Source organism: Clinocottus analis, unplaced genomic scaffold (assembly GCF_023055335.1).
Source record: "Clinocottus analis isolate CAN_PGR_092001 unplaced genomic scaffold, fCliAna1.0.p SCAF_6, whole genome shotgun sequence".
Lineage (NCBI taxonomy): Eukaryota > Metazoa > Chordata > Actinopteri > Perciformes > Cottidae > Clinocottus > Clinocottus analis.
The window spans coordinates 4,964,469-4,975,939 of NW_027176218.1; the positions used below are offsets into that span (position 1 = coordinate 4,964,469).

The 11,471-nt window shown below is 40.3% G+C and overlaps 1 protein-coding gene across 2 annotated transcripts; it reads left to right on the plus strand.

Moving 5' to 3' along the window:
- Positions 1 to 83: 83 nt before the first annotated feature.
- parvg (parvin, gamma) lies at positions 84 to 9,849 on the plus strand. Of its 2 annotated transcripts, none has more exons than XM_068602966.1 (13): positions 84 to 879; positions 1,617 to 1,713; positions 2,400 to 2,464; positions 3,112 to 3,214; positions 3,552 to 3,695; positions 4,586 to 4,701; positions 4,811 to 4,866; positions 4,948 to 4,982; positions 5,095 to 5,156; positions 5,946 to 6,014; positions 6,158 to 6,259; positions 6,827 to 6,899; positions 9,052 to 9,849. In XM_068602966.1, the coding sequence occupies exons 2-13, from the start codon at positions 1,650 to 1,652 to the stop codon at positions 9,123 to 9,125; spliced, it is 963 nt and encodes a 320-aa protein (XP_068459067.1). In that variant the 5' UTR covers positions 84 to 879; positions 1,617 to 1,649; the 3' UTR covers positions 9,126 to 9,849. The 2 variants fall into 2 exon arrangements, with proteins under 2 accessions (XP_068459067.1, XP_068459066.1); XM_068602965.1 differs by having other exon boundaries at positions 84 to 380.
- Positions 9,850 to 11,471: the final 1,622 nt, after the last annotated feature.

Sequence of the window (11,471 nt, forward strand, 5' to 3'; positions counted from 1 at the left end):
TTTCATTACGGCCCTTACGTGTGTGATAGCTTAGATTTGCTTCGGCTTTTGAGCGAGATTGGCCTTTGGAGCAGACAATTCCTGCAATTTGGGTTTCGCCAAAGGAATTATGGGTTTTATTTTAAACCTTTATTTTCTTGTCTCGTTCCTTTGTTGCTATGGTAACCTTCCACATCCCCCCCCCCCCCCTAAATTGCCCCTTCGTCTGGCTGATGGGTGGTCCTTTTTTCTACTCTTCAACGAGGCCGGCGCGCACGCAGAGCTTTTTTTTTTTTATTATTGTGTTGTCTCGATCTCTCTTTGTTGTTGTTGTTTGTTGGAGAATGGAGACGGCTGGAGACCAGACGGCAGCGAATTGGTCCGGTCACAGATGAAGACGTGTGAGTCGAGCCTGAGTGGTTCGGGACTATTGAGTGTCACGTTTCTCTCGGACCTCCCAAAGTGTGTGTTTTTTTCTTCTTCAAACAATTCATTCGCAGCCAAGAGTCTTCCTTGTTTTCTTTTTTTTTTCTATTGACACACACTTCAGATTAAAAAAAAAAAAAGAAGCCTGAAACGCAGTTCGTGACACAAAATATAGACGCCCTTATCTGTAAGAAACGCTGTGCAAAGGCAGTTTCAAAAAGAGGAAGCGCTACCTTCTTTTCTGCCACATCCTCTCTCATTTGTGCCTATCTTCCGTTTCGGCCCTGCGACATGTTATTTTCTGTTAAAGCGACGGTTTGAACTTCAGTGCCGTCAGACCTTTTGCTCAGATAGAGTACAGCCCTCCGCTTCTTATATTGCTGTTTTGACAGTCCGTGGAAACATCAGTTAAGGAACTCAATTCAGCAGAAGTCATCCGATTCAGTCGAGTCGCTCTAAAAAAGAGTGCCAAAGGTAGGCTCTTTTAAAAAGGCTTTTTGTGTGTGACCTTGTTTGAAAGTGACTGTCAAACTCAGGGGAAAAAAAGGAAGCCCCACACACATAAAACACACAGGAAAAGTAAAGTTTCTCACCGGTATCTTTTCTCTTCTTGACATCCAGGAAACAACAGTTTGACACGCTCCAGGTCACATCTGCTGTGTCAGTGTTAGGCTGTGTTTGCTGTGCTTTGTCTCAAGACCGTGTAATTTAAAAACAACAACAAAAATCAGAGAGAAAGGTGCAGCCCCTGCAAATCGGTGGAGGGGATAGAGAACTTGATCTGTTGAGCCTGTCGCTGTAAAAAAAAAAGAAAGAAAGAAAAGAAAAGGAAGTGAGGAAACTAAACCTTTTCCCTTTTCAGTTTTTGGCCGGTTCAGTTGTGTTTTGAGACACTTCCTAACATCCTCAGTTATAAAACAAACCCAACTCTGGAAATCCACTGAGCGCAAATTGTTTTTCTTTGTTCCCAAGAAGCAAAAATGTAGATTTTCATGCAACAGTAAGCTGCCTGGCAGTGCAGTCAGCATCTTCCACTGCCGGTCAGCCGGTAACTCTGTCGCAGTCGGAAGTTGAGCAAATTATGATCGAGGACACCCACAGAGCCCCTGTTGAGAGAGAGAGAGAGAGAAACCTTCTGACAAACAGGTCGATGGAGAAACTGTTTCTTCATTCTTCTGTGCATGGTTTGTATTCAAGCTCTTCTTCTGCAGGTGCTCTTGAATATCTCCTCCTGAGGAGAAGCGATGGAGGCGGCTAGTTTTGAGTATCACAAAGAGGAAGACACTGTGGACATCGAGTCTTTTCAGGGTCAGTCCTTCATGATATGGGTGATACATTTAGTTTGTCTTGATACAATACTCACACATACATATACATTGAGATCATTATTAGGGGCTGTATTCGTTCTGTCTTGTCCACACTGGAAGAAATGAAATATGTTATCCTCTAAAGACTGTAATTTTGGTTAATTCAGACTGCTGAAGTTTCAATTCAGCTATCCTTTAAAATGACCATAGCAGTTGTTTTGTATGTTTTATGTAATTTACCATCAATAACATATTCTTAACCATTTATACGCTAACACAAAAAGGAAAAAAGACTTGGACTAGAGCAGCTTTAATCGTCATTATTACACCACATTAGACTAAGATTGATTGAAAATAACACAGATTGAATGTTTAATGTGATTTACTACACAGTTTATACAAGTTTCAGGCTAATTTCTTCCCATTCCATAAGGAAATGAATGGAAAGCTTTGGATGTCAGGATCATTATTAGTTACATCAAGAAATGCATGTCTGAGATGCTTTTGTAAAAAAAAGAAAATGTGTGTATATTGTTGATGAGAAAACACGTGGTTGCCATTTAATAAATAAAATAAGTGCTTGTATTTATAATAGAGCTGTCAATCACAGATTTCAAGAATGGAAAAGGCGGTGAAATCAGAAACAATACCCTTTAACCAATGCAGTTTGTAAATATATTCATACAGGAGAGAAGCAGAAGCTCATTCAGCCATCGTCGTTAAAAGACCCCAAACTAGAAAAACTAAAGGAGGTAAGAGATAAATTCCTGTTATCGACACATAGAGTTTTGTCTGAATCTATGTCTTCGATTAAACATTTACTGCAGCGCCAAGGCTCATCCTGGACTACAAAGGCAGTGTTTCCTGAGTGGGCTGGAGATGAATGCTACACAGGAAATACATTACAGAGCCTGCATGCGTATGAGTGCAGTGAAGAGCATGAATAAGATCTGACACAGGGAGAGAGGTGGAAGGATTGGTAAAATTTTAATGAACATAATTATCAGAGGTGATAGGAGACGGCTAAGAGAGTCTGCTGAACCCGACTAAAAAAAAAAATAGGGTTTTTATTGGAAAAGATGGCAGCACAAGCGCTTCATGCAAGCAGCAGCGAATGAGTAAATAACTCGATAAGCCTTGCATGTCTCATATATGGAGTCGGGAGGGAGAACAAATACAATCCAGTTATTTTAAGTGGAGTATTTTGTATTTGTCATCATTTCCATCTACTTTGGGATCGTATTATCTCTGAAAGTCAATTTAGAGATTTTTTTTTAATTTTATAAACAAGGTTTCATGCTGTTTTTCATTTGGCATGTTAAAAACAGAAAGATGTATGCAAGAAGATGAAAGCGTCTGGTGTTTGTAGCTGACTGTGTGATAAATTGTGTTTTGGTAGGCACTGGTTTATTGGATCAATAGCACTTTGAAATCGGAGCACATAGTGGTTCAGAGTCTGGAGGAGGATCTGTACGATGGACTGGTGCTTCATCACCTGCTGTGTGAGTTAATACACATTTGTATGAAAGGCTAGTGTGGTCATTCATCATCGCTGTACTTCCACTAGACCATTATCTAAATCTGAAGATTAACAAATGCTTATAGTTCACCTAAAAGCTTGTCATTTATAATATCCAAAACAAATCCCTTGCCAGTAAAACAGTATTGTTGTAACTATCAATAAATTAAACAATATCAAAAATGATGATAATTCTAATAATGCTACTAATTATGATATCACTACTACTACTACTACTACTACTACTAATAATAACAAAAATGTGAATCCTCATCATCATAATAGTCATAACAATCATAACAATTTCTTGATTTCCACAGCCAGGTTGGCCGACGTGCACGTGTCTGTGGAGGAGATGGCACTGACCAGCCTTGCTCAGATCCGCAAGCTGGGACTGATCCTGGAGGAGTTGGACAGGAGACTGGGCCTGCAGGACAGCAGTCGGATCAAGTGGAACGTCAACCGTGAGTCATGCAGCTGACTGGGCACGAAAGCAAGAAGAGAACAAATGTTACGTCCTGGCAACGTCCTCGAAAATTGGAATTTCGTGCTCGCTCAAGGGTGCCATGTTTGCTTACACCAACTGTGAGGGATTTTTGGTGGCGATGAACACGATGGGGTTCTGTTTGAGTCACGTAAACTGATCTTGGGAAAGAAGAAAAAAAGTGGCAAAAAGAACCATTGTCTTGTTTGGTTTTTAAATATTTTGCGGTGCACTTATGTCAAACAAATGCATTGCATTTCCTGCAAGTGCTTCGCAGTGAAAGCCACCCCATGTTCCACCGGTTGCATGCTTTTAATGTGAAGCAGCAGCTGTAGGAAATGTTTGATCGGGCTGCAAGAAAATGAACAGTGAAGAATGAGGCTGATTAAAAAAGAGGATCATTACAAGTTTCCTGTGATTCCCTATGTGCATAGGAATTGCATAGGCCATTAAATCCACCATGGGATTGGCGGACTCCGCCACGAAGCATTTCTGACACCAATTCACCTTCTAGAGAGCATGGAGTGGGGAAGAAAATGGTCCAAACTCCAGCCACACTCAAGCATAAAGAGCCTTATATTGGTCTCACATTGTGTGTGTAAGTGTTGCTGAACTGTTGATCAATGAAAACGTCATCGAGAGAGGCTGTTGTGGAGAAAGTTTACACGAAGGAAATGGCTATTGCTGGGGAAAAAAAGTGCAGACCATCAATAGAATCAAAAACGGTTTAATTTCATGATTATGATGGAAAGTTTTCAGTAATAATTAAATTTCAGTGGCTGTTCATTTATGTGTGCGTGTGTGTGTGTGTGTGTGTGTGTGTGTGTGTGTGTGTGTGTGTGTGTGTGTGTGTGTGTTGTTTCTTGTCAGTCATCCACAAGAAAGACCTTCTGGCCACTATTCATCTGCTGGTTGCCATGGTGAGAGCGTTCCAGCCCGAACTGGTTTTGCCACCGAATGTGACGGTTGAAGTTGTGGTTGTGGAAGTGAGTTTCAGCTTAAGTTTCAGTATTATCTTCTTTGTTTGTGTGTCCTTGCTCCAGTTCCTAAACATATCGTGTAATCGCTTCTTCCCTTTGGTTCATTTTCATGCAGGTGAGCAGAAGTGGAATCAAATCGGATGTCCAGACGGAAGTCCTGACAGAGGACAGGTGAGCAGTTTTGCGTCCTGTGTGATTGTGTGAATGTGAGAAAAACACCTCATGCTTTTTTTGTGTGTGTTTTTCCAACAGCGATGGAGGCTCAGACTCCCAAAGCAAGATTGAAAGTCAGTAAAAAGATGTCCGAGCTTGAGCCGATTTGACATTTTGAATGTCACTGAAGCAGCATCTCAGCCTGCGAGGACTTTAACACAGTTTTCTGTCTGTCTGGTCACCCAGGGGAGGATCCCATCGAGCAACTGCTGAAACTTGAGGCTCACAAGGTCAACACGGTGAAGAAGGTATAGCAAGGAGAGGAGAAGAGAAGTGTCGCATCGCTACCGGCAGTCAGAGCATGTGTCGTTTTTTAAAGACAGGATGTAAATAACTATAATTTATTTCTTATTAATGTAGAAACCTGAGATCAAACATGATGAAAGATGCATGAAAATTCTCAAATGGGAAAGATTTTTGTTTTCCGGGTACATTTTGGTGATTGGATCAGAGTATTCAAACTAATTAGCAATTTCAAATAGTGCTTGAGGCGACTATTTTTGTGATTGAGTAATCTGTTAATCATATTTTTGATTAATTGATTCCTAATTAAATTGGTCTATAACTTGTTTGCGACTTTAACGATTAATTGATTATCAAAATAGTTGCCAATTATTTGTAAATTTGTTAAGCAACCGTCGATAAATCAACGGGTTCAAGTAGGGCTCCTCATAATGATTATTACGAATGATTTAATTATATGTACGGTAAAAGTCGGGTTATAAGCCGCTACTACCTTCGGTGGTTGTCCCCGGTGTAGCCAGCTAGCGCTGCTGCTAGCTTCCCGCTAGCTACTGCCTGCGTCCCGTCCGCTCGAGTCTGGCGTAGAGCCGGGGCTGGTCCCGCTAACTTCAGTGGTTGTCGGGGAGCTAGCGAGAAGCTAGCAATAAGCTAGCACCAGCACTAGCTGGTTCCAGCAGGGACAACCACCAAAGGTAGAAGCGGCTTATAACCCGACTTTTACGGTATGTTGTATTAATTAATATGTCAGCAAAACATGATCAACTTTCAAACTACGTAACTGTGTCCGTTTTCAGGCCATCTTACACTTTGTGAACCAGAACATGTCGTCCATGGGTCTGCAGGTGGCTGATATGGACAAACAGGTAAACAACAAGCAAAACAACAACGGTGGAACACCTTTGGAGCACTTCGGAGTTTTCCTGTAGAGAAAATAAGGCTCACAATCCTCTGAGATTACATCACCTTCCTTGGACAGGCTCCAATCTCCGGTGTGCTTTCTGTCTAGTTCGCTGACGGCGTGATTCTGCTGCTGCTGATCGGACAGCTGGAAGGCTTCTGTGTGCCGCTGGCTGACTTCAACCTGACTCCCGTCAATCCCTCTGAGATGGTACAGTGCTGACACACACACACACACACACACACACACACACACACACACACACACACACACACACACACACACACACACACACGACTAATACTTGCCTGTAGGTGCTCACAGGTGATGCTAATATCATCCAGGCAGAAGAGACATTTCCAATTTCAATTAAGATTCATTTAATTTTTAAAGTGATAGTTTTTGAAAGTGTAGATTTGCACAGACCACATTAAAAGTACAACTTTTTTTTAAATGTCTAATTTGAGATAATCTAATTTCCCACAAGAGCATGGTAGATAATGAGCTTCAGTACTGAAACCCAACCCAACATTATAGCTATTACAATATTAGATATGATAAAAAAAAAAAAGAAGAATATTTTACTATTCCTATCATAAAAATTGATGCATAATTACTTGTGTGTCATTTATAATGACATATTTGATCTTGCTTTTCTTAAAGTAATAGGACTTGTCTATCAAAAGGTCATGCCTCTTTTATTACAGATATGAGCAGTTTATGAATAACTTATAAAACACGCAGTGACTTTTTTTTTCCAATTCATTTGACCTCCAGCTTCACAACGTGAGCTTGGCCTTGGATCTCCTTAATGACACAGGCCTTCAAGTGTCCAGCGTTGATCCACAAGGTGAGGAAATGACACGCACTGCTCACACACACACACACACACACACACACACACACACACCATACAATCAGTCTTGTTGACAACAAACTCAAATTCAAATGCCAGGCACAGAGGACGGGAAGTAGTGCTGGCGAGTAAAATAATTGCAACACAACAACACCAGAGCGGCAATGTCAAACTAATCTGGATGATATGAACTATCAAGAGCCTTTATCTGTGACACGGAAACGGCCAAATCTGTTTGTATATCAGGTATCAGACGGAGCTAGTTTGATTTAATCTCCACGTTGACAGTGTTTTGGAGGGAAAGATGAAATTGCTTGCGGAATATGTGACTAGTGTCTCGATCACTGCGGATGATTGTCTCGGAGACCGAGGTCATCATCATTCATTTAGAGAGGCACGGCGAGGGAGACAGTCTCAAGAAGCTGATGCCACTCTGGTGCCTGTTGATAGACACACAGGGCTTTAACCTCAACTCTATGGCTACATCTACTGTGTGTGTGTGTGTGTGTGTGTGTGTGTGTGTGTGTGTGTGTGTGTGTGTGCCTGGAGGAAGATATGGCATCTGTATTCGCGGGCACAGCTAGTGTACCACCCAGTTATCAGACAAGTCCCAGCAATATTGCGATCGTATCTGTGGACTGTAAAAAGGCCCCGTACATTTTTGTGTTTGTCAGTTTCAACTTGCAACTGCCAGTTATCAGATTTCCCACCGTGAAATCCCGATTCCATGATTTGTGTGAGGATGCGAGCATTCATCCGAATTTTTCATACACCACTGCATTGCTTTCTCCTCGGTTTAATAAGGTGTTTGTGGGAAACTGACTGTTTTGGTGAATTTGTTTCAGAGGAAATGTAAAAGTACTTCTCCACTATTAGTTAAGCTAGTTGAGATGAATGACTACCAATAGGAAAAAAAAAAAAATTCAGGTCTTAAATCAGATCACTTGCCTGATGAATGTTTCACCGTGGAAGCTATTTGTTGATTTAACATTAGATCCGCTCGTGTTATTCCTTTAAAATGCAATCAAATAACTCAAATAACACAAGAGTAAATGGTCAAAGTATCTGAAGGGTGTGGCGATAGATAGGGATGGATCTTGTGAAGCTCATGCCGTGTTTTTCAAATAAATATCACAATTTTGACCATGCCCCGGCACACAAAGTCAGGTTCTAAAAAAAATGTTTTTTTTTCCTCATTTGTTGTGGAAAACCTTGACTAGCCTGCACAGAGCCCTGCACCCGAACCTCAACACCCTCCGACACCTTTGTGACTTCAACATCGACCGCACCTCGCTGAATGGGAGCAAATCCCGGCAAAGCCAGCTTTAAAATACATCCCGAATAGAAGCGTTATAGAAGTCTTTTTATCAGAATTTAAGGTTTCGTGGTTTTGGAATGAGATGGAGATCAACAATCACACATGGTAGTATTGTGTGTGTGTCCACTTTCGGCCATGTTGATTGAATCAATCAAAGAAAGAAGAGTAAAAGAGGACGGCTGACTTGTCTAGGTGTGGAAATCAATCAATAGCAAATAGAGCTCCCCTACCTTCCCTGCAGAGCCGTTATTGACAAGACGCTGCGTAGTCTCTCTGAGCTCGAATCACACTCACTCGAGCTTCTCCACAACATTGCCTGGCAGCCTGTAATTGTGAAGCAAATCCTCAACGCGAAAACTGTTACTGTTAGGACCAGCACAATTAATCTAAGCCAGGAGCAAGTGGCTAATTTAATTCACTTTTAGTGTCTTTTTAATTACTGGCATAATTACAGTGATGGAATGAGGAATCCCAGCACCGAGGGTCTAAAAGCAGAAGCGCGCCGCGTGCATTAATTAGGTTAGCCGGTGTTGAAGTCGATCTTAATGTCACATTCATTCAGTAAGTGCATTTTACAACGGAGTGCTATTTTGTTGGGATCTCGTCTCACCAAGGACGTATTGATTAAATGTCCATCTAATGTTTTATTTACGTTTTTACCCGCCTGACCCGTTAGCATAGATTGTGAGAAAAGTTATTAGCTAATGTTGCTAATGCTGCTGCTAAAAAAACAAACCGCATTGGCATGTCCTCCCTCCATCAGTGGCTTGGTATGATGAAGGTGTATTATAAATACCCACTAAATATCTCCTCCTGATTGTGTGACAGATATCGTCTCTCAGGACGACATCGCCACCTTGAAGGTCCTGTACGCCCTGTTCAAGAAGCACAAAGGGAAATGAGAGAGGAAGAGGAAGTCAAGGGATACGAACAGAGCCGAAGACAAGTGAAGGATTCGACCAGCTTGTGTTTTTGTTCCGTCTCTAAAACTGTTACGAATGCTGGACATCATGACGAGGGTGAAGTTGACTGTTCTTGGACTGTTTTTGCTGATGCTCTCAAGCTAATTAAAAAAAAATAAGTACATGAAGCTGCATCAACAAGGCCTGCATAATCAACAATATCGGGGTCTATAATAGTACAGAGCATACAGTCCATTCTTGTAAATATTCTTGTAAAGAAATTCTTCAAATTTGGCACAAATGTCCACTTGGACGTTCCACTTGAATTTGGTGGTCACTTACAAAGGGCCTTACAAAACACATTTTTGTCCATAACTCAAGATTTTATATGCTGATTATGGTTTGTTTTACACAAATGTCTGACAGGATAAAAATGATGAAGTGGTAACATTTTGAGCAGATGTACACGCTGACTCAACAGGTTGATGGAGGCACACGCACACAACTGCCAGGCGGTAATTCAATGTGGTTCACATTCAGCCAAAATGTGTGTGCGATGGTCGTGTAACTCTGTGTTATTTCCCCTCTTCTGCTATATCTTGCTCTCTTTCCTTCACCGTATTTCCATTGTCAGTGTGACAGTGCTAGATTATCGCACTTTTAATTCTCGCTATAGAAATCCATCGTTCTTATCTGCCACTTCTCAATAAACAGTGTGAATTTAGTCCTCTGCTTCCTCCTTGTGTTCCCGCTGACAGTCTGTGACCTCCTCTTTTTCTAGTCTGTGAATGCCATTGTCATTTCTGTCATTTTTCTTTCTTTTTTTTTTGCCATTGAATTGTTCACAACTCAATGTCACACACATGTAGAGAGGCTGCGTCGGGCTTGGATGGAGGAAGGCTCAGAGAATGAGAGACAGACAATAGATGTGATATCAAAGCATTTTTTTGCAGATTTTAAAAATTGGAAAAATCCAAATTGTCATCCATTGTGTTGAAGAGATGTGAAATTTCTTTGTTGGAAAGAAATGATTTCTAATCATCACTGTTACTCAGGTCTAGGTTTGTGGAATTAGCTTGTGTGTTAGCAAACTGCAGCGTGAATCTCTTTGTTTTTGTCTCGAGGTTGAAGAAACTAAAAACAGTACCCACAGTGACGTTCACACTTCTTGTTCAGTTCACCCAGTTTTCATGCAGATGTGTTTGTTGACATTCAAGAAGTCAATTTAATCGTTTCCAACACTGTGGTGGAAAATGCTCTAAATTCATATTTTATTTCCCCTGACATTTCCAAAGGTTTGCATAAAATTGGCTTGACAGTCGGATGGAAACACAGCTACTGTATAGAGAGAGACAGACAGAGACGCCCAGGTGTGTGCTGCTCTTGTTCATCATGTAAATTGATCATTTCAACGTATTATGAAATCAAAATAGCTTAGCCTCTGTTTTCCAATTCATAGACCTTGAACTCCACGTCCCGAGTGATAGTAAACAAGATTTGTTTGTGGAAAATTTAATTGCACGTTGCTTTATGAAAAGCAAAACCCATTGTAGTACACGACCAAATCATGAATGAACAATAAAGCGACGTCTATTTGCATTTTATGGCCTCTCAAGTATAAATTGTATTTCACACACATTCCATTCAATCATGTGTTTGTTTGTCATCTCTACCATTAGGCGCTCTGTATAAATCTTTTTGCATACTGCCTTTTATGTAACTTAATTCACCTCATCTGACTCTTAGGTTCATATTGTATCTGAATGTTAAGGGAAATGTGTGTTATTATTTCAGGTAGTTACAGGGTTTTGAGCTCAGGGACAGTCTGTGTGAAGCGTGATAATATATTTAGGAAATAATAAAATGTGTGTTATTGTTGGAATTAATGGCTCAAACCTTGGTGCAAAAGGGACATGGATGAGCTTTTTTACTGAACCTTCAAATAAAATCAGTAAATGACATGGATTGAACAATATTCATGTTGATATATAACAAGATTTTATACGTTTCTTTATCTGTGCTAGTCCTTTTTCAGACATACTTGTCAGCATCACCAGTTATCTGCTTTCCTGATGTGATAAATATATATATATATATATATATAAATATATATATATATATATATATATATATATATATATATATATATATATATATATATATATATATATATATATATGAATTACCTGTACTGTAAATGCCAATTTTAATTGATTTTGTATGTTGTGTTTCACACTTAGTGGTGTGCGTTCTACCCTGAATCAATTTGAGGCACGGATGTGACAATGTTTAAAATATTGAGACAAGCTTTGATAAATCACAATGTGTGTGCAGTACAAGCAAACA

What these genes read in the sequence shown, in the direction of transcription:
- parvg (XM_068602966.1), top strand. Translation starts at nt 1,650, where the DNA reads ATGGAGGCGGCTAGTTTTGAGTATCACAAAGAGGAAGACACTGTGGAC. An exon ending in GATCAAGTGGAACGTCAACC is followed by an intron (nt 3,696 to 4,585) that starts GTGAGTCATGCA and finishes GTTTCTTGTCAG; the next exon opens with TCATCCACAAGAAAGACCTT. An exon ending in CCGTCAATCCCTCTGAGATG is followed by an intron (nt 6,260 to 6,826) that starts GTACAGTGCTGA and finishes TTTGACCTCCAG; the next exon opens with CTTCACAACGTGAGCTTGGC.